At 45.1% G+C, this 27,598-nt stretch overlaps 2 protein-coding genes across 7 annotated transcripts; one reads left to right on the plus strand and one right to left on the minus strand.

Annotated features, from left to right (window-relative positions):
- Positions 1 to 156: 156 nt before the first annotated feature.
- On the minus strand, positions 157 to 27,081 carry LOC146653249 (chloride channel CLIC-like protein 1). 6 transcript variants are annotated; one of them, XM_085381903.1, is made up of 13 exons: positions 26,385 to 27,081; positions 10,145 to 10,463; positions 7,963 to 8,109; positions 7,629 to 7,816; positions 4,297 to 4,433; positions 4,104 to 4,211; positions 2,717 to 2,827; positions 2,349 to 2,570; positions 1,899 to 2,039; positions 1,695 to 1,794; positions 1,274 to 1,371; positions 471 to 617; positions 157 to 324 (listed from the first exon to the last, which is right to left on the minus strand). In XM_085381903.1, exons 5-13 carry the CDS (start codon positions 4,426 to 4,428, stop codon positions 157 to 159), a joined length of 1,227 nt encoding a protein of 408 aa, XP_085238029.1. In that variant the 5' UTR covers positions 4,429 to 4,433; positions 7,629 to 7,816; positions 7,963 to 8,109; positions 10,145 to 10,463; positions 26,385 to 27,081. The 6 variants fall into 6 exon arrangements, 5 of the variants coding, with proteins under 5 accessions (XP_085238029.1, XP_085238028.1, XP_085238030.1 ...); XM_085381902.1 differs by lacking the exon at positions 10,145 to 10,463; XM_085381904.1 differs by having other exon boundaries at positions 4,297 to 4,429; positions 7,963 to 10,463.
- LOC146653250 (uncharacterized) lies at positions 22,767 to 25,027 on the plus strand. The gene has a single exon (XM_085382151.1). The coding sequence runs from the start codon at positions 23,391 to 23,393 to the stop codon at positions 24,279 to 24,281; it is 891 nt and encodes a 296-aa protein (XP_085238277.1). The 5' UTR covers positions 22,767 to 23,390; the 3' UTR covers positions 24,282 to 25,027.
- Positions 27,082 to 27,598: the final 517 nt, after the last annotated feature.

The raw sequence follows: 27,598 nt of genomic DNA on the forward strand, positions 1-27,598 counted from the left end.
TGCAAAATATGCAGAAATAAGGAAATATATATGTACAACATTAAGATCATGATGAGAAGTGTCTGGGGTTTGTGTATGTTTTGTTCATGCATGTTGACGATCTGATTTTCATACTCACTGGTACTTTCCACAGGAACAACCAAGAAGTCATCATCATCATCGACTTCTTCGGGAGCTCAGGTCTGAGTAGCGCAGCATCTCTGGTGATCTGTTCAGCTCTGGTGGTCTGTTCAGCTCTGGTGGTGGTGGGTCCCTTTGTGGGCGGCGTAAAAGTGCCATGATGCCATTCTGGAAGGCTGCTTGCACACTTGCATACACAATCACCTGAAGAAGATATACATAAAAAAAGGCCTTAGAGCTTGAAGGTCCTGTGCAGCATCTTTTCTGCGCTCTTCTGGACAGAGACCTGTTCTATTAATCTTATCCATCTATAGAAAGCTCTATAATGTGAATAAGGTGACAGGTTTTACCACAGTAGCAGGCATGGTAGTGAGCAGGACTGGGATCTGCAGGGTAACCGGAAGATCTTTGAGGAGCACTCGAAGAAATTCACTGAATCCCTGACCGAAGTACTTCAGTGGCTCTGTGATGAAGGTTGTGATGGTAAATAAGATTGCCTAAACAGAGAAGCATGTCCAGGTTATAAAACTGTACATACATATAGAAAGTCCAAACTCATACAAAGGAACACAGTTTAGGAAGACTTTGCATGGAAAAACGTATAGCAGTTAGAAAAAGGTAGAAAAGTGGCAAATGTATGTGTCAGCTTAATAGAAAGCAAAGCAATGAGGTTTCAGCCATATCGGATGTGATTTAAACATTGGTTTGTAGGGAAGAATGGTTATTCACCAACTGGTCGCTGGGTGAAATCGGTGCAAAGAAGGCGCTGTACCACAGACCTCCTTGTGACAACTTTGGTTTTCAGCCGGTTGCCACAGTGGCTGTAAGTTTTCACATCTGTCTGTAAATACTTGCTAACTAATAGCCGAGAAGTTGCACAACTTGAAAAAGTGATGGTTTGCCTTCAGAGTAAAAGTTGTGCTTCAGTGCTGCAGTTAAGATGTTTCAAAAGGCACAACTTTTACTTTTTATCTCACAACTAGTGGTTGTTGCATGGTCGTGAGCAAGTCTCCAGGTCTGTGTGGCAACTGATTCACAAACTCCTACACTATCAGCATGTTTGTCACATGTCCAGAATGGTAGACAAATTTAAATCATGTGTTTAGTAGTGATGTGTCTGCAAGACCTCAATAACTTGAACAGAGTGACTTACCTTGATTGGTGATACCAACAAAAGAGGGTCAACTATAAGAACTTCATAGTATCTCTTACAGGGGTCATCTTGAAGAGTCCAGGTGCTTCTAAACCACTCTGCAGGAAATCAAATACAGGCCTAAGCTTAGGCAGACGTTATGCGCTAAATATAATTAATATATCCAAAACAGCAGTGCTGGAGTCTAAAACTATTAAAACAGCTGAGACTTCAGATTTTGCACAATGACTGCAGAGGGACTTGTCGTTAAATTCCTCTCCATCTCATGGCTGTGCAGTGAAATGTATTTCAAAATGATATTTAATACGCTCTAAAAATAAAAATAAAAAGAAGTTTTTTTCTCAGCCGGTTAATATTTTAGATATAGGAGGTTTTCACAGAATACCAATGCTATGTCTGTTCAACACTGGCAGTGGCATACCTTTCAAACTGTCAATCCAATCCATTTTCTCCACTCCAGTGCATTTTGCATTGAAATTCTCCATCTTCAATATATTACTTTGATGCTCAGCAAAGGCAAGCTGAACAAAATATACATATTTATTAAAAACATCTTATTTTACAGTCAAAACACTGAATTGCAGTTGAACTGAAACCCCTGAAAACTGCAGGGGCTCCTATTTACCTTGTACAGGTAAAACCAGTTCCAGATAACACTGACGAATAAGCAGACAGCAAACAGTTGTTGGAACAGCACAAACCAGGAGATCTTTGTCCGCAGTTGGAGCATGATAATGACTAGTATAACCAGGATAAATAACACGATCTGGAGAACGGAGCAGAGAACAGTTTAAGTGGTTACAGAAAATAGAAACCATTAAAACACAGCAGACACATTAAGAAAAGTCAAAACAGAAGGGGGTCAAAGGTAAAAGCTACATTTGGTTTAAAAAAAAAAAAAAAGACATGTTTTTATATCTGCACTGACAACTTCTCACGAAACCATACTGAGTGTACATGAAATCAACAGACAGCTCTCCTTCTTGTTCATGGAGACAACACTAGACAAGAGATTTGGGGGGAGTTGGCCTCAAACCAGAGAAAGTGGAGTCACAGTAATAAAGACTGAGATTACTTTCAATAATGTATGCAGCTCCACCCCAAAGGTGTCTTCAAATGGCCACTTCCAGGCCCCATAATCATGCGGTTTAACGTCCACAAGTATCTGACTGATGGCTTTGTCCAGGGCGCCTGGTCTACAGCTGTCTTCACTCTCCAGATGTGCCTGGATCTCCTCCATGGCTTGTTTGGACATTTTGAGTTTGGCATCATAAAAGACATCTGTGGAGTCACTGGGCTGGAGAGAAATGGGAGAAGTGTCTTAAATTGCACATTTTTTTCCACCACACTTGTAAAATTATTAAACGAGAGAGTAAATATGATAGCACAATATGCTCGACTGAAATCTCATAATTCAACATAAAACATGAGATGACCACCTACCACACCAGCTCTTTGTATTGCCTTCAACAGTCTGCTAAGAAATCTCTTGAACACTGGGCTGCATGTTGGCTGCTGTGAGATGCGCTCGATCGTCTTCTTATGATCTTCAATCTGAATGAAGGCAAGGCAGAATATCTGAAGTGCCTGTCCTGAATAAGTTCCTATTTCCCAGTCAAAGCTTCTGGGATTATGGGAAAGACCCCAGGTTCTCTTCTAAGGCTGGTTGGTGGTGTAAGGATCTGAATGATATCTTCTCGATACACTTTGAGCCCGGTAATAACACTTCACCATCATTTAAACATCTCAGCCTAGTCTTGTTGCTAACCACTGTCTGCCCACAGATGATGTTATAGCACAGCATTTCCAAACCACTGTGCAGCCCCACAGAAGTATGCCATGAGAAATCATCAGGTGTGCCATGGAAGATTATCCAATTTCACCAGATGGGTAAGGGAGGAGCATGTAGTAATAGGCAGAAAATTTCCATTCTCTTCCACTAGAGGGCAGTACAACATCTTGCACAAATTAAGAGGGTTGCCAACCGCCAGTAAAACAGAAGAAGGGCCGCAGGTAATAGCGATGGATAAATATCTGAAAATAAAAAAAGTAGTGAATCTGACCTGAGTCCTGGAGAAGACTCAGATGAAGGCCCTGAAGGCATGAGCAGTGGTCAGAAAAAAACAAAAGGAGAGCTCAAGATAATACAATGAAACTCATCTTGCCATTGGATTCACCGGGGAACCAACCAAGCCAATTCCACTATGCCTGCTGCTGAAAAACTGTCAAACAGTGCCAAGGTTCCAAGTAAACGTAAATGCCATTTCTAGACAAAACACCCAAGACTTCAAAACAAGATCACAGACTATTTTCCCTTTCTGGCAAACAAAGTTATTTCAGCTCTGCTTCCTTCCTCCACAACCCATCTATGGGTTTTATAAACATGATTGCTATCAAGACAAGAAAAAACCAAAACACAGACTCAGGACTGTCGAGGAAGATCTTCGTGTGTCTTCCTTCAACTCCTGCAAGAATATCAGCTTTGTGTTCAACTAAACAGGCACAGGTTTCACACTATGTAACTTAAGAGTAGATTTTAAATATATCTTGTAAGAAATGAACTTTTGTGACATTTTTATTTGGTGTTGTGATTTTTCTATGTGACGTGGCACTAAAGGGTTGGGAAACACTGTTCTAACAGACTACAGCTCAAAACATGTAAAACCGGTTTGTTGTACATGACATTGAGTTCACCTTATTTAAATGGCCTTTTTAGACACGGTTGACGTTCATGTTTTGTGTACCAGTTAGAACAAAGCGATAAGCCTGGAGGCGTATAATTAGACAATTTGAAGATAGTTTTTCCTATTTAAAACCTCTAAACACCAACCTGTCCCTCTAACTCCTCCACTTGTTTGTTGCAGGGCGATGGCTCAGTCTGGCTGGAGTCCTGATTGTACTCTTGTCTTTCAGTGCCCAGATTGTCACAGCTTGCTGGCTGCGTTGCAAACACACATACAAACTAAGTGTCTGAGCTGGACAACACAACATCTTCACAATACTCAGAGTAAAAATCTCCCAACCTCAGTAGGCTTTCTCATCCTTTTGGTCGTAGCATCATACATGGTCATGTCGTAAGGGTTGACCCACTTGCTTTCCTCCTCCTGGCCCACGGCAGTGAGCAACAGGTTGCACAACAAAGCAATGAGGAGCATCCTGGCTGGGAGAAGACAGACTCTTATCCAGTGTTAATTCCTTTACAGTGAAAACAAGCATAGGTGGACACCTATAGCTAGCACTGTTAGCTAAGTTTAAGGCTCAACTACAAAGCAGCTTCGGCCTCACTGACTCACACATGGCCTTAAAGGTAGTATAACAGGGTGAGGCGGGAACAAAACAAAACAGCCTAACAGACGTGACCATAAAAGGAATCGCTTTACTGTACAACCACGTGATGCAGTGTGTGAATGTGTGAATGTGTGTGTGAATGGGTAGATTACTGAATGTGTAAAGCGCTTTGGGGTCCTTAGGGACCATGTAAAGCGCTATACAAGTACAGGTCATTTACCATTTTTACCAAGTGAGTGCAATTTAAGTTTGTAGGCTCGTGCTTAATTTAGTTTTGATGACTGACATCTCAAAAAGGTTATAAGAGCTGTTTTGTTTTTCTGTTTTTCTTCAAGGAATATTCAAAGAAATCCAAGAAAGCTCTAAATGGGGTGGGATAAAGTGTCAGAGGCACAGGATGTAGGCTGTAGACACATTAAAATAATGCCGAGATGCAATAACTTAAGATCACTTTCGTTGGAAGGTTATTTAAATGCGTCTTCAACCCAGCTGTGGCAGCAGCAGCGCAACTCATGAGGTTACAAAAAGAGCTGAGAGGTGCAACGCAAAATGGATGGGTGCCAGTGGATGGAGCATCTTTATCAATGTACACTGCCATGCAACAGGGGGCGCACAGTGAGCATAAAAACTGTTAGGTTTATATTGTTGGATTGTCATTTATGCTTAGAAACATTTACTCATATATGCTTAGAGTTATATAATCAATTGCATATTGATAGGATGTCTCATCCTAAGCAGTCTGCAAAGACTCTGTGTGCCCTCCAGAGCACTCTGGCATACCCACGCATCCTAAGGTCATGAGAGAGGTCGTACTTTCTCTTACTGATTTATGGTACTGGAGGACACCTACTCTGTATCTGTTTAAGTATAAGAGCCCTTTGTTTAGGTGGACCGCTGGACTCCTGGCACCAGCTTTGGGGAGTCGTTCACAGGGTCACATCTTGACACACACACGCATACCTACACATATGCGTGTAGGGACGAGTCTGCCTACAGGAGGGAGGTTGAACGTCTGGTGTCCTGGTGCAGCCACAACAACCTGGTGCTGAATGCCCAGAAGACAGTGGAGATTATTGTGGACTTCAGGAAGCACACAGCCCCACTCCCCCCCATCATCCTGACTGACACCCCCATCACCTCTGTGGACTCATTCCGCTTCCTGGGTACCACCATCACCCAGGACCTGAAGTGGGAGCCCACCATCACCTCCGTCATCAAGAAAGCCCAGCAGAGGATGTACTTCCTGAGGCAGCTGAAGAAATTCAACCTGCCAACACGGACGATGATGCAATTCTACACTGCAATCATCGATTCCATCCTCACCTCCTCCATCACCGTGTGGTACGCTGGAGCCACTATCAGGGACAAACAGAGACTGCAGCGTGTTGTGCGCTCTGCTGAGAAGGTGATTGGCTGCAGACTCCCATCTTTGCAGGACCTGTACACCTCCAGGACACTGCGGCGTGCAGCTCGGATCTCAGCTGACCCTTCTCACCCTGGACACAGTCTGTTTGACCTGCTCCCCTCAGGCAGGAGGCTCCGGTCCATTCGCACCAGAACCTCTCGCCATAAGAACAGTTTCTTCCCCTCTGCTGTTGGACACATGAACAATAACCATATGACTGTACCCGCCACTAACACATGACCCTACGCTGTGTCACTGCATCATTCTATGTTTGGCACTGATCACCACCTGCACTCATAGAATAGAATAGAATAGAATAGAATAGAATAGAATAGAATAGAATTCAACTTTATTGTCATTGCACATGCACCGGTACAGGGCAAGGAAATGCAGTTTGCATCCATCCAGAAGTGCTTAGTGATATAGATATATTACAATATATATTAGCAATAATATAGATATGTGAGTATATTACAGAAATGGGTCTATTATGGTATGTTATAATGTACACGGTATGAAGTATGTTGTGAATATTCTATAACTATAAGTATGTACAGGCTGTAGTGAGTACAAGCTATGTACAGGATATGAACAGGATATAAATATGAAAAACTATACAGAATATGAAATAAATAACTTTACAGAATCTGAGATATACAGCTATACAGAAATGGGAACTATGCAAGTTGTAAACAGTTGTAGGGTTAAAAATTATCGTATGTACAGAATGATTGTTTACACAGAGCTATACAGTAGTGCAGTTAAGGAAAGTGAGGGTGTGGATAATTTCTATGTATATATCTTTCAACGTAGCACTCTTAATTCTTATTCTCATGTATATATCTCATGTATATCTCATGCACATATCTTTCCATGTAGCACTTTTAATTCTTATCCCTACTTTTATTTTTTTCCATGTCTATTTAAGTGCTATTTATGACAGCATGTTTGCACTGAAGCACCGCAGCAATTTCCTAATGTTGTAAACCTGCTCAACATTTGGCAATAAACCCCATTCTGATTCTGATTCTGATTCTGATACACACAGACGGTACTCTTTGTTCACATGTATGCCTGTGTATGACGTCATATGTTAATGAGACTATGCATATTCATGTACCACAATAAAGACCAGTGCTACGGGTGAGCTAACTGAGAGTGACTGGGGTTCGAGTGTCAGGAGCAGCGCTCGTCACAGTTCTCTCCCTCGCACGAGATCACACAAAGAACTCTGCCTTGTGTCCAAAGCTTTTGGCCATTGTAGTAGAATTGTCTCTGATTGTTCCAGCGAGGGGTTTGTGCTTGACAGATCCATCAAAAACAGCCTCAAATTTCCAACATCACAGACTGAAATTCTTTCTAAAGATGGCAGACTAAAGAGTCAACCCTGAGCCCAAAGATGCATTTAAGAAGAGTTTTAGCACCTAAAAAACTGACAGGCAAACTATTTATATTGGATAATTATGTACAGACTGGCAAATGTATAGTTCCTTTGGAGGGCTCCAAACTTAGGCCATAAGATGAGCTCTGTCAACTGTCCTGGATGCAAAATATGCAGAAATAAGGAAATATATATGTACAACATTAAGATCATGATGAGAAGTGTCTGGGGTTTGTGTATGTTTTGTTCATGCATGTTGACGATCTGATTTTCATACTCACTGGTACTTTCCACAGGAACAACCAAGAAGTCATCATCATCATCGACTTCTTCGGGAGCTCAGGTCTGAGTAGTGCAGCATCTCTGGTGGTCTGTTCAGCTCTGGTGGTGGTGGGTCCCTTTGTGGGCGGCGTAAAAGTGCCATGATGCCATTCTGGAAGGCTGCTTGCACACTTGCATACACAATCACCTGAAGAAGATATACATAAAAAAAGGCCTTAGAGCTTGAAGGTCCTGTGCAGCATCTTTTCTGCGCTCTTCTGGACAGAGACCTGTTCTATTAATCTTATCCATCTATAGAAAGCTCTATAATGTGAATAAGGTAACAGGTTTTACCACAGTAGCAGGCATGGTAGTGAGCAGGACTGGGATCTGCAGGGTAACCGGAAGATCTTTGAGGAGCACTCGAAGAAATTCACTGAATCCCTGACCGAAGTACTTCAGTGGCTCTGTGATGAAGGTTGTGATGGTAAATAAGATTGCCTAAACAGAGAAGCATGTCCAGGTTATAAAACTGTACATACATATAGAAAGTCCAAACTCATACAAAGGAACACAGTTTAGGAAGACTTTGCATGGAAAAACGTATAGCAGTTAGAAAAAGGTAGAAAAGTGGCAAATGTATGTGTCAGCTTAATAGAAAGCAAAGCAATGAGGTTTCAGCCATATCGGATGTGATTTAAACATTGGTTTGTAGGGAAGAATGGTTATTCACCAACTGGTCGCTGGGTGAAATCGGTGCAAAGAAGGCGCTGTACCACAGACCTCCTTGTGACAACTTTGGTTTTCAGCCGGTTGCCACAGTGGCTGTAAGTTTTCACATCTGTCTGTAAATACTTGCTAACTAATAGCCGAGAAGTTGCACAACTTGAAAAAGTGATGGTTTGCCTTCAGAGTAAGGGTATGGGCCAGACACCCCATACTCCCGCAGCACCTCCCACAGGACACCCCGAGGGACACGGTCGAATGCCTTCTCCAAGTCCACAAAACACATGTAGACTGGTTGGGCAAACTCCCATTCACCCTCTAGTATCCTTGAGAGGATAAAGAGCTGGTCCAGTGTTCCGCGACCAGGCAGAACACTGGACCAGCAGACAAACTCTCCTTTCCAGCACCCTGGCATAGACTTTCCCAGGGAGGCTGAGGACCCACCCTGGTTTTCCAGTCCAGGACTACTGTCCCTGATCTCCACGCAACATTGTAGAGGCGTGTCAACCAGGACAGCCCAACAACATCCAGAGCCTTCAGGAACTCGGGGCGGACCTCATCAACACCAGGGGCTCAGCCACCAAGGAGTTGTTTAACTGCCTCAGTGACCTCGCCCCCGGAAATTGGCGGGTCATTCCTCTCATCCCCAGACTCTGCTTCCTCCTCAGAAGACGTGTCAGTGGGATTAAGGAGGTCCTCGAAGTATTCCTTCCACCGCCTGACAAATTTTCTCAGTCCAAGTCAGCAGCGCTCCGCCAGCACTATACACAGTGCAGGTAGAGCACCGCTTTCCCCTCCTGAGACTCCTGACGGTTTGCAAGAATCTCTTCGAGGCAGTCCGAAAGTCTTTTTCCATCGCCTCTCCGAACTCCTCCCACACCCGAGTTTTTGCTTCAGCCACTGCCCGAGCCGCATTCCGCTTGGCTTGTCGATACCTGTCGGCTGCCTCCGGAGTCCCACAGGCTAACCAAGCCCGATAGGACTCCTTCTTCAGCCTGGTGGCTCCCTTCACCTCTGGTGTCCACCATTTGGTTCGGGGATTATCACCACAGCAGGCACCAACCTCCTTGCAGCTGCAGCTCAATGCAGCAGCTTCGGCAATGGAGATGCTGAACATGGTCCATTCGGACTCAATGTCCCCAGTCTCCCTCAGAATGCTGTTGAAGCTCTGCCGAAGGTGTGTGTTGAAGATCTCGCGGACTGGGGCCTCTGCTAGACGTTCCCAGCACACCCTCACTACGCGTTTAGGTGCACCAGGTCTGTCCAGCGTCCTCCCCCGCCACCTGATCCAACTCACCACCAGGTGGTGATCAGTTGACAGCTCAGCCCCTCTCTTTACCCGAGTGTCCAGAACATATGGTCGCAGGTCTGGTGATACGATTACAAAATCGATCATCGACCTGCGGCCTAGAGCGTCCTGGTGCCACGTGCACTTATGGACACTCTTATGTTCAAACAAGGTGTTTGCTATGGCCAAACTGTGATATGCACAGAAGTCCAATAACAAAGCACCGCTCAGGTTCAGATCAGGGAGGCCGTTCCTCCCAATCACGCCCCTCCAGGTCTCGCTGTCATTACCCACGTGAGCATTGAAGTCTCCCAGCAGAACAACAGAGTCTCCAGGTGGAGCACCTTCCAGCACCCCACCCAGGGACTCTAAGAAGGCTGGGTACTCTGAACTGCCACTCAGCGCATAAGCGCAGTTGACAGTCAGGACCCGTTCCCCGACCCTAAGGCGCAGGGAACAAACCCTCTCATCCAAGAACCCCAACGTACCAGCAGCAAGCCGAGGGGATATTAGAATACCCACCCCAGCCCGCCGCCTCTCACCAGGGGCAACTCCAGACTGAGATAGAGTCCAGCCCCTCTCCAGGAGACTGGTTCCAGAGCCCAAGCCATGCGTAGAGGTGAGCCCGACTATATCTAGCCGGTACCTCTCAACCTCACGCACTAACTCAGGCTCCTTCCCCACCAGAGAGGTGACATTCCATGTCCCAATTGCCAGTCTTGGCAGCCGGGGATCAGTCCGCCAGGGCCTCCGCTCCTGGCTGCCGCCCAGCACACAGTGCACCCGACCCCTATGGCGCCTCCTGCGGGTGGTGGGCCTGCGGGAGGATGGGCCCATGTCCCTGTTAAAAGAAAATTGTACATAGTGTGATCAGCTACATGAAATGTGCCCTTTTTAGGATCACTAAGCAAACCACATGTCTACGTGACTTGCCATATAACAACTTTTGAGTGATAAACTTATTTTAGCAACTAACAGCTTCCTCTTTTCCGAGAACATACAGATGTAGAAAAGGGGAACCTCAGCTCTGAGTTCTTGGAATAACTTTGTTATCTTTGTACGCACATGTAACCAGCTTGTATAAATAAAGAACGCAGACAGTCACAGAGCACGAGTCCGTGAGTGTCTCTCTGCGAGTACGAGCGCTCTGTGGCTGCCCTTGCAAGTAAATCAACTGCAGTGTTTGTGTTTTCTAACTTAGTTGTCTCAACTGAAGAACTGTTTGGGAGATTCTTAGAAATCCCCTGTCATTTAAATTGGTCCTTCGAGCCGGAGTGGAAACAACAGACGCGTTTCTGTGACTCCAATCCAAGGTCTGACTGCTGCATCCTGACGTCGTGGGAAGCCAGCACCGAAGTCTGTTGACAGCCTTCTCCAGGTAGAGGAGAAAGTCCTGGGATGTGAATTCGGGTCCAGGCCGGTGAATTAGTTCTGGTCGCTGGGATCCAGCCAGACAACCTGAACAACCAGCAAAAAGACGACTGAGGGTGAGAAAACACTGTTTTGGTCTGAACTGCCGTAAGGTTTTTGCGCAATAGGTCTAGCCCGCCGCAAGGGTCTAAAGAGGTCTAACCGGCCGCAAGGGTTTAAAGAAATAAACACGTGATAAATTATATTTAGACTGGTTTCAGAAGTAGCTGCAATTACTTCGTGACAAATTATTAAAAATGCGTGAATGTCTATGTCTATATGTGTTTTGGAAGTAAGTTGATTTCACAGCACAAATAAACTGCTGAACTACTTCCATGTTTGTGTATCCTGCAAAAGCCCACGTACTGGTGACAAAGGGGAAAGGTTGAGTTCCGCCTCATAAAACTGACACCGCTCCATGAATAGCACGGAGTAGAAGGGCGTGTAAGCCACCACTCCCGAGTCAAGTGTGCCAGAGAAGGCTTTGCAGTTCTGTGTAAATGGGGAATCAGCCCACCAAACTCACTGCTGACGAGCAGTGCTAGAAAAGAAATGTCCAGGCGCCAGACAAATCAGTGCTTGTAGATGGAGAAATCCTAAGAAAATAAAAGTCCCACTTGGGAAGGGAAATGTAGTCCTTCAGCGCTAACACATCTGAAGGAGGCTCTTTAAAAGAAGTAGGAGAGACGAAAGACTTAAAAAAGAAAGGAAAACATACTCAAGAATCACAATACTTCCTGGCCTGAAAAAAAAAAACCAAAGAAAAAAAGAAGCAGATAGGTGAGACGAAAACAAAGAGAAAAAACAAGAGAAAAAAAGATAAACAGTCAGAAAAACAGAACATAATAATCCCTCATCAAGTGAAAAATTAGAGATCAAAGTACAAGTTTAAAAAGGGCTGGATACAGAGCCAACTGAATACATATAAATACAAGAGGAATAAAGTGGAATAAACAAAAAAACAAAAAAACAAAAAACTCCAGTGACCCAAAAGAATTGACCAAAACACAACACACACTGGAGTCCCCGAACAGGGTCCCAAAATATAGTTCAGGAGGCCGGCCCGGAGGCTGACAACTCAGGAGCCTAGAATAGTTCATCTCCGGGGGCCGACCATGCGGAAGGCAGTGGCGGCGACGGGGAAACCGTTCAGGCGGCCGACCGTGTGGACAGCAACGGCGGCGACGGGGAAACAGTTCAGGCGGCCGACCGTGCGGACAGCAACGGCGGCGACGGGGAAACAGTTCAGGGGGCCGACTGTGCGGACGGCAACGGCGGCGCAAATGCAGGTCCGGGGGCTGACCGTGCAGACGGCAACGGCGGCGTGTAGGAGGTCGTCCACGCAGCAGGCGGGGGTGGCAACAGAAGTCCGGAGGGCGGCCACGGTGGTGATGATGCCCAACAAGCGGCCTGGCAGACGACCGACGATGTGAAGGTGGTAGTAGGGGACCCGAAGGCTGCGTGGCCCCTGCAGCCCCAGGCAAAGCGGAGGTTGGACCAGGCGAGGCTGAAGCCGATGCGGAGGCTGGTCCAGGCGACGGCGTAGGTGAAGCAGTAGCTGGACCAGGCGATGCTGATGAGGATGCTGATGCTGGACCAGGCGATGCTGATGAGGATGCTGATGCTGGACCAGGCGATGCTGATGCTGGACCAGGCGATGCTGATGCTGGACCAGGCGATGCTGATGCTGGACGAGACTGAGGTTGAAGCGGAGGCCGGACCAGACGAGACTGAGGTTGAAGCGGAGGCCGGACCAGACGAGACTGAGGTGGAGGCTGGACCAGGCGAGGATGAAGACACAGAGGCCGGACCAGGCGTGGATGACGGCAGCGGGACGGCTGCAAAACCTGACGGCAGCGATGCTGCAGGAGGTGATGTGGAGATGTGCTGGCTGGGTCCTCCAGGACCGTCAGCAGGTGTGAGGATGTGCTGGCTGGGTCGTCCAGGACCGTCAGCTAACGAGGCGTGGTGCTGGGTGGGCTCCTCGGGCCCTCCAGCAGACGGCACTTGAGGCTGGCTGGGTTCTCCTAAACCCCCAGCAGAAGACACTTGAGGCTGGCTGGGTTCTCCAGAACCCCCAGCAGACGAAACTTGAGGCTGGACGGGCTCCTCGGGCCCCCCAGCTGACGAGGAAGCGGAAGGAGGCTGGACGGGCTCCTCGGGCCCTCCAGCTGACGAGGAAGCGGAAGGAGGCTGGACGGGCTCCTCGGGCCCTCCAGCTGACGAGGCGGGAGGCTGGACGGGCTCTTCGGGCCCTCCAGCTGACGAGGCGGGAGGCTGGACGGGCTCCTCGGGCCCTCCAGCGAGAACAGTCTCAGGACCAGTGGGCACAGGGGCCCCTGGAACACACGGGACAAAACCAGCAGGTGCACGGGCCTCTGGCAGGAACGCAACAGAACCAGCAGGCACACGGGCCTCTGGCAGGAACGCAACAGAACCAGCAGGCACACGGGCCTCTGGCAGGAACAGGTCAGAACCAGCAGGCGCACGGGCCTCTGGCAGGAACAAGACAGAACCAGCAGGTGCACGGGCCTCTGGCAGGAACAAGACAGAACCAGCAGGCACGGGGACCTCTGGCAGAGACAGAGCAGAACCAGCAGGCGCACGGGCCTCTGGCGAACACAAAGCGGACTGCGGCTGCACAGAGCAGTGACTCAGCTCAGGCAGCGACAGCCGGATGCAGTCCTCAGCTGGCTTCTTGACCTCCAGGGGTCCAGAGTCGGCTGGGGGCTGGAACCCAGCCTCTGGGGAGGCCCTGGAGTGCGTCACAGTCTCTGTACTGGCCAGCTGTTGGGGACTGATTACTGCGTTGTGGCGTGTCTCTCTGCTGGACATGAACAGGTGAAAAACAGTGCTTTTTGGGTTGGATGGACTCTACCAACTGAGCTATTGACTGGGCTATGGACTGTAACATAGTGTCTAATGAATCTGACTGTGACTGTAACTGGGCTATGGGTAGTGAGGCTGAATGTGATGGAGGTGGCGACTGAGCGGCTAACTGAGCTAGTGGCTGCTGGGCAGCTAACTGAGCTACCGGCGGGGCAGCTGACTCAAAAAACACAGCCCCGGAACAAACAGTCACACAGTCCAAAACAGAAAAAGGGTCCTTCTCACTCACCACAGCCGGCAGTTCCGAAGTCCTAATCTCCGGCTGTGGGGTGACGCGCCGACGGCGCGATCGTCGCTTCCTCCCGGGCAAAACCTCCGGCGGGCCGGGCAAAACCTCCGGCGGGCCGGGCAAAACCTCCGGCGGGCCGGGCAAAACCTTCACCGCCGGGCTGGGTTGGGAAGCGGTAGCGGCTGGAGGGCGAAGGTGCAGCTCATGAAGGAGGAAGTCTTGTGCTAGCGGGTGAAGCGAGTCCAGCAGCCAGGAGTGGGCAGAGATTAGCTGCTGTATCCTGGCTTCTACTGCGCGGTGAAACCCTTCCCCCTCGTGCTCGAGCCACAAGTTGACCAACCTTGAAACAGTGTCAATTAATTCCTCCCGAAACTCCTGGGAAGGTGCGGATGCTGCTGGGTCCATGTTGGTCGGCTCGTACTGTCACGGCTGGCGGAGGGAGCCGTGTGGTGTGGAGGAAAAGGAGGACCCAAGATGCAGCAAACTGATGATACGAGTGATGTTTTATTTACAAAGGTGGTGGTGACAAAAACAGGCAACGAGGTATGAGTACTTTACAAACGGAAACCTAAACTGGGAGAAACTAAGTGACAAACCTGAGACCATACAAAAGGGGTGCGGGGCAGAGAGACGCAGAGACAGGAACACCATAGAACGCAGATGAATGTAGATTAACGCAGTGATACATGGATGAACGCAGAGGTAGACGGATGAATGCAGACGAGCCGACAACAGGCAGGAGAACACACAGGGCTTAAATACACACCAGTAATCAGGGGATGAGGGACAGGAGGGCAACACAGCTGGGAGAAATCAGAACTGACGGGACAGGGGAAATGTAAACTGAACACACTCACATCAGACAGAGACCTTCACAATAAAACAGGAAACTCAGACACGGGGAACCAAACAAGACACAGATCTAAACAGACAGCTTCACAAACAGATGGGGAGACACCATAGACAGACAGATCCAGACGCAGACTCAGAGGCAGACCGAATATAACACAGAACTAAAACAATCATCATCATGAAAATGATAACAAACTAAAAGCGCTGGGTCACCGACCCAGGACCATGACAGTGTGTGTGTGTGTGTGTGTGTGTGTGTGTGTGTGTGTGTGTGTGTGTGTGTGTGTGTGTGTGTGTGTGATCCTGCTGATCAAAGGGTCATATAACATAAAAGCACAGGAGGAACATCCTTGGTCATAAAGAGGGTAGTCTCCCCCACACCCTAGATGGTTCACCCTAGATAGCACAGTGAAGCCATACAAAGGGGAGGAATTTTCCCCACATCAAACAGACCTTCACAAGGGTGTTCCTGTGATAATAAACACTACCGCCCCCCTCCCAGAATCTTAAGGATCTGGGGAGGGGAGGACAGAAATAATTCCTTAAAACTATGTACAAATGGTAAACATAAAAATGACAAACATTTAACAATTCAGCTTAACATTTACCATTGCTGTTATATGTAAAAAAAAAGATAATAACATTAATAATGACATAATATTAATATGAAGAGGCACCTTAGTCAGTTATGATGTGAGGTGGATAATTGTTAGAAGTAGTCTGCATCAAGCTTAAGGTTGCTCAAATTCAGTACAACGACATATGAGATGAAGAAAATATCTAAACTAATTAATGCATAGTGTCACGACCTGTGGGATCGGCAAGGCGCGGATCAGCATCTCTCCACTCCTAGCCCCCCTTTTTCCTCTCTCTCCCTCTCCCCTGTTTTGCCGGGGCGGAACTCATGGCGGGTTCACGCCCTCGGTCCACGCCTTCCCGGATCGTGCACACCTGGGCCTCATCAGACCAGCTGGTATATTAGAAGGAGGAGATCAGCTGTTCAACGCTGGATTGTTGTGAAGGCTCTTGTCAGTACACACCTAGCTCAAGTTTCCCGTGCCTCTGTCTCAGAGACTTAACGTGTTCTTTTGTTCCTAGATTCCCCGGACCCGTCCCCGTGTTTCCCCGTGTGGAGTGTGGAAGGAGTGGCAGGTCGCTAGCGGAGTGGAGAGAGGCTGTTCTGAGCGCGTGTGTGATTTCCCCATTTTCCCTGGAGCCCTGGACCCCTGCCCCTCACGTCTTGTATATAGCACTAACCTCGCACTGTCTGTACATACACTTGGTGAAGATCTGTAATAAACTATCTCTGTTTGAACGCTACCCAGGAGTCCTGCGAGTGGATCCTCTAAGCAACCCGTGACACAGAGGCATTTGACCTCTTTGAAAACCTGTCATCCTAGATGAGACTTTGCTGAGATATAGAGCACACCTATACTAACAACTAATAAGCTAAACCCTGTATGCAACAGCTAAAGCTACAAGATTAAGAAGCTGAATTAAATATGTGGACACTGCTAAGCTAATGAGCAAGTTACATATTTTTTTTTTTTTTTTTTTTTTAGAGCAGGAGCTGCATGATATTAAAGCTCACACATGCAGCTGTCTGTGAGCTCAGTTTTTTCCTCACACTTCTGATTTGTTTTTGGCAGCAGCTTTTTTCTTTTTGTGTCCTGACTCATGTGTGTAAAGCGTTCATGCCATCAGCAACTTGTTTTTGTTTGTTTGTTTGTGTTGTTGGTTTGAAAAATAAATAAATTTGTGATCATACTTGTGGATCACAGTGACACATAATGATTAGGCATATGATTTACTAATGTCTAGTTTTAGAGCTGTGAGCAATGCATCCACATTGAGATTAAAAGCCTGGTGCAGACTTTATATGAAGCTGCTATAGAAAGAATGGAACCTTGTGGGAAAAGTTCAAATAAAGAAGTTTTTTAAATCCTAACTTAAAAGTTTGAAATATGTAAGATGTGTGAATTCTTTGAAAAAAATAGAAATGATCTAAAATGCCTTAAATATCATCATCAGTGGCACACCAGTGGAGAGAGTGGACAGTTTCCGATACCTGGGTGTCCACATCACTCAGGACCTGTCATGGTCCTGTCACATCAACACCCTGGTTAAGAAAGCCCGTCAGCGTCTCTTCTTCCTCAGAAGACTTAGAGACTTCCATCTGCCACTGAAGGTGCTCAAGAACTTCTACTCCTGCACCATCGAGAGCGTCCTGACGGCAAACATCTGCACCAAGCAGGACAGACGAGATCTGCAAAGAGAGGTGCGCTCAGCCGAACGCATCATTCAATCAGAGCTCCCTGACCTGCTGTCCATCTACACCAAGCGGTGCAAGTCCAAAGCTAGGAAGACTATGATGGACCTCTCCCATCCCAACAATGGACTCTTCTCACTGTTGAGGTCTGGGAAGCGCTTCCGCTCCTTTAAGGCCAAAACAGAGAGAATGAGGAGGAGCTTCTTCCCCCAGGCTATTCGGGCCCTGAACCAGGTGTAGGACTGGACTCTCCCAAACACGTCACTATAAGACTGGACTCTCACACGCACCACCACACATTTCCTATAATCCTATAATTCCTATAATTTATAATCTTTATAATCTTTATAATCTCTTCTGCTATTTGCACGTTCTTTACTGTAAATTCCTAAGTTAATTTGTAAATTTTGTAGTAACCTGTAAATTGTAAATATTGTAAAACTTTTCTTCTGTCATTTAATGGTCGGGCATTGTACAGCTGCAAGCCTTTCACCCCCACGTCATACTGTGTATGGTTGTGTGTGTGTGACAAATTTGAATTTGAATTTGAAATAAAAATGTAGTGTCGCATCTACAAAAAAAAAAGAAGAAGAAGCATACAGTAACTTAAAACTAGCATTACAGACAAATACAGTTTTAGCATTGCCTGACTATGATAAGCCCTTCTACCTGCATGTAGCGAGTCATAGAAGCGAAACCGCTCACATCCTCATACTCAGCTCAAAGTGCAGAACTCACAGCAGTAATACGTGCATGTGAATTACACGAAGGGTAAGACATAAACATACACACAGACAGTCAGTATGTTTTTTTAGCAGTACATCACTTTGCAAAAATTTGGCAGAACAGAGGAATGATTACACTGGACACCCAGTACAAACACTATTAGAAGTAATAATATTGCCAAAACAGTTAGGGTTGTGTAAATGTGCTGCACATCAAAAAGATAAATCAGAAATAACTAAAGGCAATAACTTTGCAGCTAAAGCAGCTAAGTTAGCCGCACAACAAACTGTAGACACATTAATGTCTGCATCCGCTATGCAAATACCATTTGACGTCCTTAAAGACGAACAAAGCGCAGCACCAACCACAGAACAAAAGAAATGGTTAAAGTGTGGAGCACAACTAAAAGATGATCTGTGAAGGAAAACCAATACTTCCTAAGTCCCTACACAGAACAGCAGCATTAGTGACCCATGGGGTAACCCATGTGTCATCAGGAGGGAGGATCCAGATCATTATTACACACTTTTACACTTTAAATGTCGAAACTTCAGCAAAAGAATTTGTGAGAACATGCATGATCTGTCAAAAACACAATTCACGAGGCAGTCTGAGGACAAAAAGAGGACATTTCCCCACACCGCCTCATCCATTTCACACCATTCATATGGACTTCATTGAATTAAGTGAAAGTCAAGGCTCAACATATGCTCTAGTGATTATAGACGTATTCTCAAAATGGCCAGTGAAAAAAAGCAGATGCAATCTCAGTTGCAAAATGCCTATGTAACCATTTCATTCCAACATATGGCATCCCTACTCTGATAAGATCAGATAATGGGACACATATTTTGTCAATGATGCGATCAGTAAAGTCTCTGAAGCACTAGGATTCAGCATAAGAAACCATTGTGCTTCTCACCCACAGAGTCCAGGCTTAGGCTTTGTGGGGATGAACAAAAGTATTTTACCAGCATAATATAATCTGCAGTATGATCATTGCTTTAACAATGTAACAGATAGCTTTAAGATGGCCTTAAGATGTTTATGCATACTGTTATCATATTAACTTTGTATTTCAGATGCAGTTATAATTATGTTATACACATTGCATATCTGCGCTTATTTTGAGTTGATGTTTGGTTCATTAAGGGTCTTAAGCTTCACTGGCGTGACTGTCCAGGTGATCCATGCTGAGGGAAACTAGAACATAGAAGAAATTGCAATACATGCTTACAAAACACTTATATCAGGTTATTTTTATTATCATTGATAAGTTCATATTTTTGTATTAAGCTTTTAGTAGAGGTGCTTGATTAAAACATTTATTTAGTAGATGATATATACATAGTTTCAGTTCAGGTTAGTACATACATGAGAGTGGCTTCTGTCTCTCTGTCTGGTGAGAGGTCAGGAGCTAGTCGGCGAGGTGAAGTAGGGTGCAATTGTGGTTAGCACACACACACACACACACACACACACACACACACACACACACACACACACACACACACACACACACACACACTCAGTTAGAGAGAATCATTTATAGGTGAAAGTTTAAGCATGTTTTGCTTGGGGTTGCAAAAGGAGCAGTTTGTCGCAGAACTGCAGCTGATGTGTCTGGATGACAAGAGAGCATCCGGCAGTAACAGGATGTACCTGTTATGATGACGACGGCGGCGTTCTTTTTAAATTGTGTTAAAAGTCATTGTGGTTTTGACCTGATCTATGTATAAAATGTATCTGTGACGTTGAAGGGGCGTCATTAAATTTAAGCCCAGGTGATGTAAAATATCTGTTTATGCTTTGATTAAGTCGAAGATCAATTGCTGTCTGTGGTGATCTTCCCACGCGTGTATTAAAATCATCGTTTGACTTCACCCGGCCGGATCAGTGTGGTTATTCTTCGATCCCCTCTTGTACCCTTCCTCAATATTGAACCCTTAACAGCTTAAAACAGAGACTCAGAAAATGCATGGAAGAGACAGGAAGACCATGGCCTGAATGCACAGGCCTAGTAAAAATGTGGATGAGATTAACACAAGGCTCTCAAAAACTTACACCATTTGAGGTTGTTCATGGGAGACCTTTTCCACTATCCTTAGACAAATCTGTCAGAGAAGCAACTCTGGCAGAATGGATGGCAAAACTATTAGAATTTGAATGTTATGTTTCTTTCCACTGTGTTCCTGTTAATGATAGACTACAGATTTACCCTAAATTACTAAAATATCAACATTTTAATGTGAGAATCGATTCTAGAACATAAATGACTGTATCGGAGGAATCAATATTTCAGTATTGATCCGCACATCACTAGTACAGGGCTCTGTGCTGGAAAGCTAGCCAGATGCACGTGTACAGAAACCGTGTGTGAAAAGTGGTCAATAAAGAGAAGCCGTAAAGCATTGTGGCGGAGGTGTGGTCCTGGGTGCGGCTGCAGGGGAGGAGTGGTGCAGTGGGCTCAACGGGGCGGTGCTGGAGATGCCGGTGAGAACAGCTGATGGCGATTTGGACTGATAATGGTTTCCCTCCCTTTTTATAGTGAGACAGAGAGGAGCGGAGAGAGAGGGAAATCAGCTGGGACCGACAGCTGTCAGACTGTGTTCAGTCATAACCTGGGAAAATTGTAAATAAATGTGGAACCTGGTGATAAAGACCTGTGTGTGTGTGTGTGTGTGTGTGTGTGTGTGTGTGTGTGTGTGTGTGTGTGTGTGTGTGTGTGTGTGTGTGTGTGTGTGTGTGTGTGTACACCTGTGTATAGTGCATTTCACAAGCATGTTCATGCAAACATCGTCGGGTCTGCCGTGATATGTTTAACATGGGACTTTTGCTCCTGAACTTCTGCAGACCGGAGCTGTACGAAGTCACTTTCCTCTTTACGCAGGACTGTAAGCTGTCATCTGTGAGGTGTGAGCGGTGTTTGTTTTTATCATAGTTCAAGGTGTGGGATAGCTACTCAAATACATATGTGGAAGATCGACAATCAACAAATTAGGCATACTGGTAGACCGCTCTCATCAGAAACGCAAATAAATCTGCTCAGACATCATTAAATGTTCTGTTTTCTTCAGATATTTTTTTTCTTGCGTTTCTCCATACTTGGCCTACCTGGGGTTGAAAGTCTCGACAGGGGCGGATCTAGAAAAATCTTCTTATGGCGGCATGAGGGTGGCAAAGAAATCAAATGGAGGGGAAAAATCAAAGCCTTTTTTTTTCAAAGACATACGCAGGTGGTTACATATGGTTAAAATGATTCAACTGCAGTAAGTGTGCACGTTTCTCATATCAATATAGTCCATTAGTTGATTATTGTCTGTAGCCCACATGATTAAACACTTTAGTTACATAAAACATGTGAGTTTAGATTTTATCTGCTGTATAGCATGTATAATAAATTAATATGTAGCCCAATAAGTATAAAATCCAGAAAGCTACACAACATGGGGCGGTTCATTTACAAACACAGGTCTAACTTGAGTTTCACACCGTTTTTATTAGAAAACAGTCAAATTGTTAAATGCTTAAAGTACACAAAATGTCAGAAATCTGCACCGTCATGAACACAAATTTAAACCTAATTTTTCGTGAGTTGTTGATTAACCCTCCGAGGTCTAAATCCCACGTTGTGCACATCAACATCACAGATTTGTACAAATAAAGTTTATAACAAAGACATGTTAAATATTAAGCTCTGGAAACAGCTTGGTTGTTTTTGTTTGGAACATGTTGTTTTGTTGCCATAGCGATGCCTCCAGGGAAAAGTTAGGGATTTAAGCATGTTTTGAATGAAAACATCAGCATATGAACACAAAACTGAAGAGACACTGCAACCGTATGAAAGCAGACCACTATTTAGTGACATTTCGACGTTTCCCTGAGGATTAACTGCTCTGTAATTTACCAAGAACTAAAGTAAGCTCAAATTTCACTTTACAAACTTAAGATCATTTACTTCAATATAAAGCCTGATTTTCCTGCCTGCCAGGACAGTATTTATGTACTTTACATTGTGCAAGACTAGACTATATTTTCCATCATAGAGAGGATGATGTGGATCTATTATTCAGGAAAACAAATGAAGACTTAACTATTTGTCAGCTGATGTAATATTTGACAAATTATACATAAATGAGAAAATGTTCTTAATCATATCTGAGTGACAGAAGCTCTTTTTAACACGATTATTTTCTTAATTTAGGAAAATAGAGAAGACTTAAGTTTTCAAATTCAAATTTTATTTGTCACACACACACAACCATACACAGTATGACATGGGGGTGAAATGCTTGTAGCTGTGCAATGCCCGACCATTTTGTTCTCCAACAAACTATTAGAATTTCTGAGAAACTGAGGCTGCGTCCACATGTACACGGCTGTTTCTGAAAGCGCAGCTTTGTCTCTGCATTTGGGCCTTTCATCCACACCTAAACAGCAGATTGAGTCACTGAAAGGTGAGATTTTTAAAAACTCCTGCCAGGGTGGAGATTTTTGAAAACGACGTTTTTGTGTTTAGGTGTGGACGAGGAAAACGGACATTTACTCAGGCAATGTCAAAAGTGTGCGCCGCTGTTGACGCTGTGGCCACGTTAGTGTTTACATGAGATCCATTTCTACAATGGCCGATGTAGACAACATACTGTGTCTGTTACTCTTAGTATCTGCAGTTTTTACACGCTTACATATACACACACAGTTACTGTGCCTCCATTTAGAAACACAGAGGCATCAGACGTGGCTTCTACATTCAACACAGACGCTCTCCCAACCCAAATCCTGACGTCAGTTTGGAATAAATGTCATTTTAAAAAATGACATTTATGTATGCTGTATGCATTTTGTCCATTCCAAAGTTGTGAGTCTGTTCCAGCCAAAAAGCTGTCTTTAGTTATTAACATTTTAAACGATGAAGGCACGTGAAAGTAACACAAAATTAGCTGCTTTTCCAGAAAAAGACAAAAACTTCTCAGAAGTACGTAAGGTTTTGTGAGGTTTTCCCACCCAGGCTTCTAGACTTCTGATTGGCCAACATTTCCACACGGTTAAGATTTGGCGTGTTCTTGACAGCGTTTCAGTTTGTTTTTAGCGTTTACATGTGGAAGGAGATATTTTTTCAAAACTGCACATGTGGACTGGATTTTTTTTAAACGAAAAAGGAAAACGTGCGTTTTCAAACACAGCCGCGTACGTTCGGACGCAGCCTGAAGTCATCACAAAAAAAGCAAATTCTCTGAACATGCTGAGTTGAGGTTTACTGATCATTGTTGTTTTGTGTTCCTTGTAGTCAAAATGAGTGGAAGAGGAGATGGATCACACAATAACCGTCATGGTAAGCACATGTGCTCAGTCTTAAAATGGATGAAAAACAGATTTTCAGCAGATAGTTATGAATGCTAATTAAAAGATTAAATGATCTTGCAGGCCGACAGGTTAACCCACAAAGGTTTGAAAGTGGAGATCAGGAACCAGCTAATGAACCAGTTAATGGACCAGTTAATGGACCAGCTTTCGAGCCTATTCATGGACTCCGGGGCTTCCAGATCGATCTTTATTTTCTTCTCAATGATATGTTTTGGATGCTGAATGAGCTAATAGATGTATTAGTGGAACAATATGTTAATTACCGTCACAATGCCAATGACAATAATGTCAACATTCAAAATATGAATGTGAGGGACAATAATGCCAATGCTGACAACAATGAACAGCACGAGGATCATAATGCTGTTGTTGTTGGTGGCATTGAAAATGAGGATTCTGATGAGGCATTTGAAGACTGTGAGGATGTTCACCAGTACATCCCAGAAGAGGATCCTCAGCCGGGTGTATCCAGGAGGAGGTCTAGAGAGATGGATGAAGCAGATGTGGAACCAAACAAAAGAATCAGATGGAGCGAGGAGTTTTCTGATGACGACTCTGACTTCTTCTCTGCTTGTGACACTGATAGCGAGGGCTGTCCTCAGCAGGTAACAGAAGAAGAACCGCAGCCTGGTGGATCCACGAAAAGGTCCAGAGAGGAAGATGTAGACGAAGAAGAGCATAATAGCAAAAAATCCAGGCTTGCAAACTCTGATTCGGGGACCAGCTCAGCTGTGTGCGACCACTCTGAGAGCAGCAGTGATGAACTTTTTGAAGATGCGCACGAAGAGCTTGACAACCATGAAGCTGGAGGCTCGAGGAAGCGTTCCCGAGAGGACTTTGAGGAAGAAGAGGAATACTTGCCTGTTTGCAAACTTCGGAGGTGTTCAAATGAGTCCAGCAGCAGCAGTGATGAAGACTAACACTATTTCGACGGGTTTCTTCAGTATCCTTTTAGTAGGCTGATGGCCTACTCAGGTGACCCTGAATCCTCCATGCTGCAATAAGCTGGGCATACACTGTGCGATTTCTTTCAGTCGCGTTATTCAGCTCCTGCTCAAACTGTACGATTGACTCGCAGGGGTGAGAAGTTTGTGCCTCCATCGCTTGTGTCCAGATCACACACCGCACCGCCGTTCGACTCCATCTTTTCGCTCTCATTTCTGCGTTTGCGCGTGGGCAGTGTGAGACGCTGCGGTGACACCCTCAGGACGACCCACAGGATTTCAAACAGGTTTGGTTTTCTTGCGAGCAAACGATTGATGATCGGGAGCTGGTCGTGAGGTTTTAATTGCTTCTCATTACCCCGTTACCCTCGTTATGTAGACGATGCACGACACACGATTAAGGCCAAACTCGGGACGACCCCCAAAACGGTCGCACGACTGAAAAATCGGCTCAAAATGGGCCAAAAAGAGCACAGTGCATGCCCAGCCTAATGCTGCCGCGGGATTCCCATGATGCACTGGGTGTTTCTTCCTCACCCACTATGTTTAACAGACCTCTCTGTACTGAATTGTACTTGTTATTAACCTCTGGCTCTCTTCCACAGCATGTCTTTATCCTGTTTTCCTTGCCCCTCCCCAACCGGTCGCAGCAGATGGCCGCCCCTCCCTGAGCCTGGTTCTGCCGGAGGTTTCTTCCTGTTAAAAGGGAGTTTTTCCTTCCCACTGTCGCCAAAGTGCTTGCTCATAGGGGGTCATATGATTGTTGGGGCTTTCCCTCCCCTGTCTCTATCCTTCTTTCTATCTACCCCCCCCCCCCCCCCCATCTGTCCTCTTAATCTCTTCTTTACAACCCCTCCCCCCCATTTTCATTTCCTCCATCATCTCTCTACCCTGTGTTCACTTTTGAGAACACAGGGTAGAGAGATGATAATAAAATGATAACAATAAACACAATTGGCTACATTTTACATGTGTCGGATCAATGTCTTCATTTAAGTCTGTCTTTGTGTATAATATGCATACTTTACAGACATTGTTTGACTTGTTATCATTCAAGACCTGATGGAGACGTTGGAGCTGTGCATGTTTAATGCTACGTTTCGATCAAGAAATGAACTTGTAGCATAAATGTCTACTCATCTGTGATTGTATTAATCATTTCAGCTTCATAAATCAAACTGACTCAATCACCAAAACCAAAACGGGGCTCACACAGTAGTGTGTCCTTGACACAGCTGGGTCAGATAACTCTAGTGAGAACGCGTTTGTGTACCATCACAGACTAACACATGTACATTATCTCATCAGCAGAGGCTTCTATAATCTTACATTTCATGGCATTTGCATTCTACAAGCTTATTTATTGAGAAGTCTCAATAACAGCATGTTTGTGCAGGTGCTGCTTTGTTGCACAGACACTAACTCACACCAATATTCCCCCTTTTCACAAAATAAGCATTCTGCTTCTCTTATCCTAAAGCGTCTTTAATCTTCCGTCAAATGCCATTCAGTATTACTTGATTCCACAAATTTAAACAACACTCTAATACCAAGTACGCCTGTAAAGATTCCCTAAAATGTTGGAAGTGTTTAGACATAAAATTCACGGAGGTTAAGGTAAGCTGAGAGAGAACAAGGGGTTTGGGGAAAACAACAATACTGAGGCCAGAAATGCAAAAGCATGTCTTTTTCTGGATTCATGTTCAAGGTGGGTATCGGTTTTCACAGGGTCTTCAAAACCCACAACAAACACACCTGTCGAGTTTCCAAGTGACAACAAAGAGCCATTTCAAATCTCAAAGCGGCTAAAAACCGCACACACCCACATTCCAGCTGACAAGCGGAGGATCGTTTTTTTCAGCTGGATGTTCGACCTGCCTTTCTGCCATTTCCACCCTTAAACGTAACTCCTCAGGTCATGACAGATAAGCAATCACATTCAAACGTCCTGGGAATATTACAAAACATGTATCTCATTGCCTCCTCTCTGTGTTGACCCATCTTGTGTTCATTCGCATTTGTGCTCCTCAGAAGAAGAAAACAAAACAAACAAAGTTTTTAGAGCCAGCCTCCACATACCTCTATTAATGATCCTTCTCATATTTTTGGACCTCAACTGGATCTTTGAAAACCTCCCAGTGAAGTCACTGGGATCCAACTTATCCACTAACAGACAGCCGATACGGTCCAGAACGATCCCATCCTGGCCTTCACTCTGGTTCACCCCCTGGTCCTGATTTTGGTTCAGACAGTGGCCACTGGAACGATCTGAAGCACTGCTTTCAGCCCCAAGGCTGGTGGTGCTTTTGACATCTTCTAGAGACATGTCTCACTATTTGCTCATTAGCCAGTCTCCACAGGAGCTCACCGACACCTCGTAGGATATTGTCAAAATGTGGCCCTCCTCAGAAAAGGAAAGACAACCTTACATTGTTCCACAGAAGCCTCAAAAGAAAAGAATCCTTGTTCCAGACAGGTAAAACTTGAAAAGAGGAAGGAAAAATATTTAAAAAGGACATTTTCATTTTCTTCATCACCTTTTTCCCCACATCTTGGTATCCAGTTTCCTTTCAGGGTTTATTCTCTTTATGTTGTGTTCATCCCGAGACACTGAGCTCATCGCTTTGTTGTTACACAGATCTCCTGAGAGTTCAGGTCTTCCTCTCAAAGCTCTTCCTCACAGTTGTTTAAGTTTTTTTTTAGTTTCTTATTTTATTTGAAAGCAGATTTCAGTTTTCTGTAAGACCTTTCCTTCTCTTTGCGTGCCACGCTTCAACTCTCACATGCTCTCGGAGCGTTTCTGTCTATTTCAGCCCTCTGAGGCACAGCTGTGTTTCTTCACTCTCACGTGGTGAAAAATAAGGGAGGGGGCCAATTCCAAGGACGCAGCTTGATTGGGTGGTTTGTTAAATCTGAGTGGTTCTTTTAGCCCCTCCACTCCTTTGCATTTTCTTCTTCTCTTTTTCCTCTCTAAGGCTACGTTCACTCTGCAGGTCTTGATGCTCAATTCCGATTTTTTGATCAAATCCTATTTTTTTGTCTGCTCGTTCACACTACAAATAAAATGAGACAGCAAACGCGCTCTAGTGTGAACCAAAGCGGCCGCATGCGCAAAAGAAGACGTCACACACAACGCGCTCTGTTTAGACCCAGAGCAAACAATACAGGAAGTGCAGAATTATTAGGCAAATGAGTATTTTGTCCACATCATCCTCTTCATGCATGTTGTCTTACTCCAAGCTGTATAGGCTCGAAAGCCTACTACCAATTAAGCATATTAGGTGATGTGCATC

The sequence above is a fragment of the Rhamphochromis longiceps genome, linkage group LG15 (genome assembly GCF_057381845.1).
Source record: "Rhamphochromis longiceps isolate RC_006_pf linkage group LG15, R_longiceps_female_GT1.1, whole genome shotgun sequence".
Classification (NCBI taxonomy): domain Eukaryota; kingdom Metazoa; phylum Chordata; class Actinopteri; order Cichliformes; family Cichlidae; genus Rhamphochromis; species Rhamphochromis longiceps.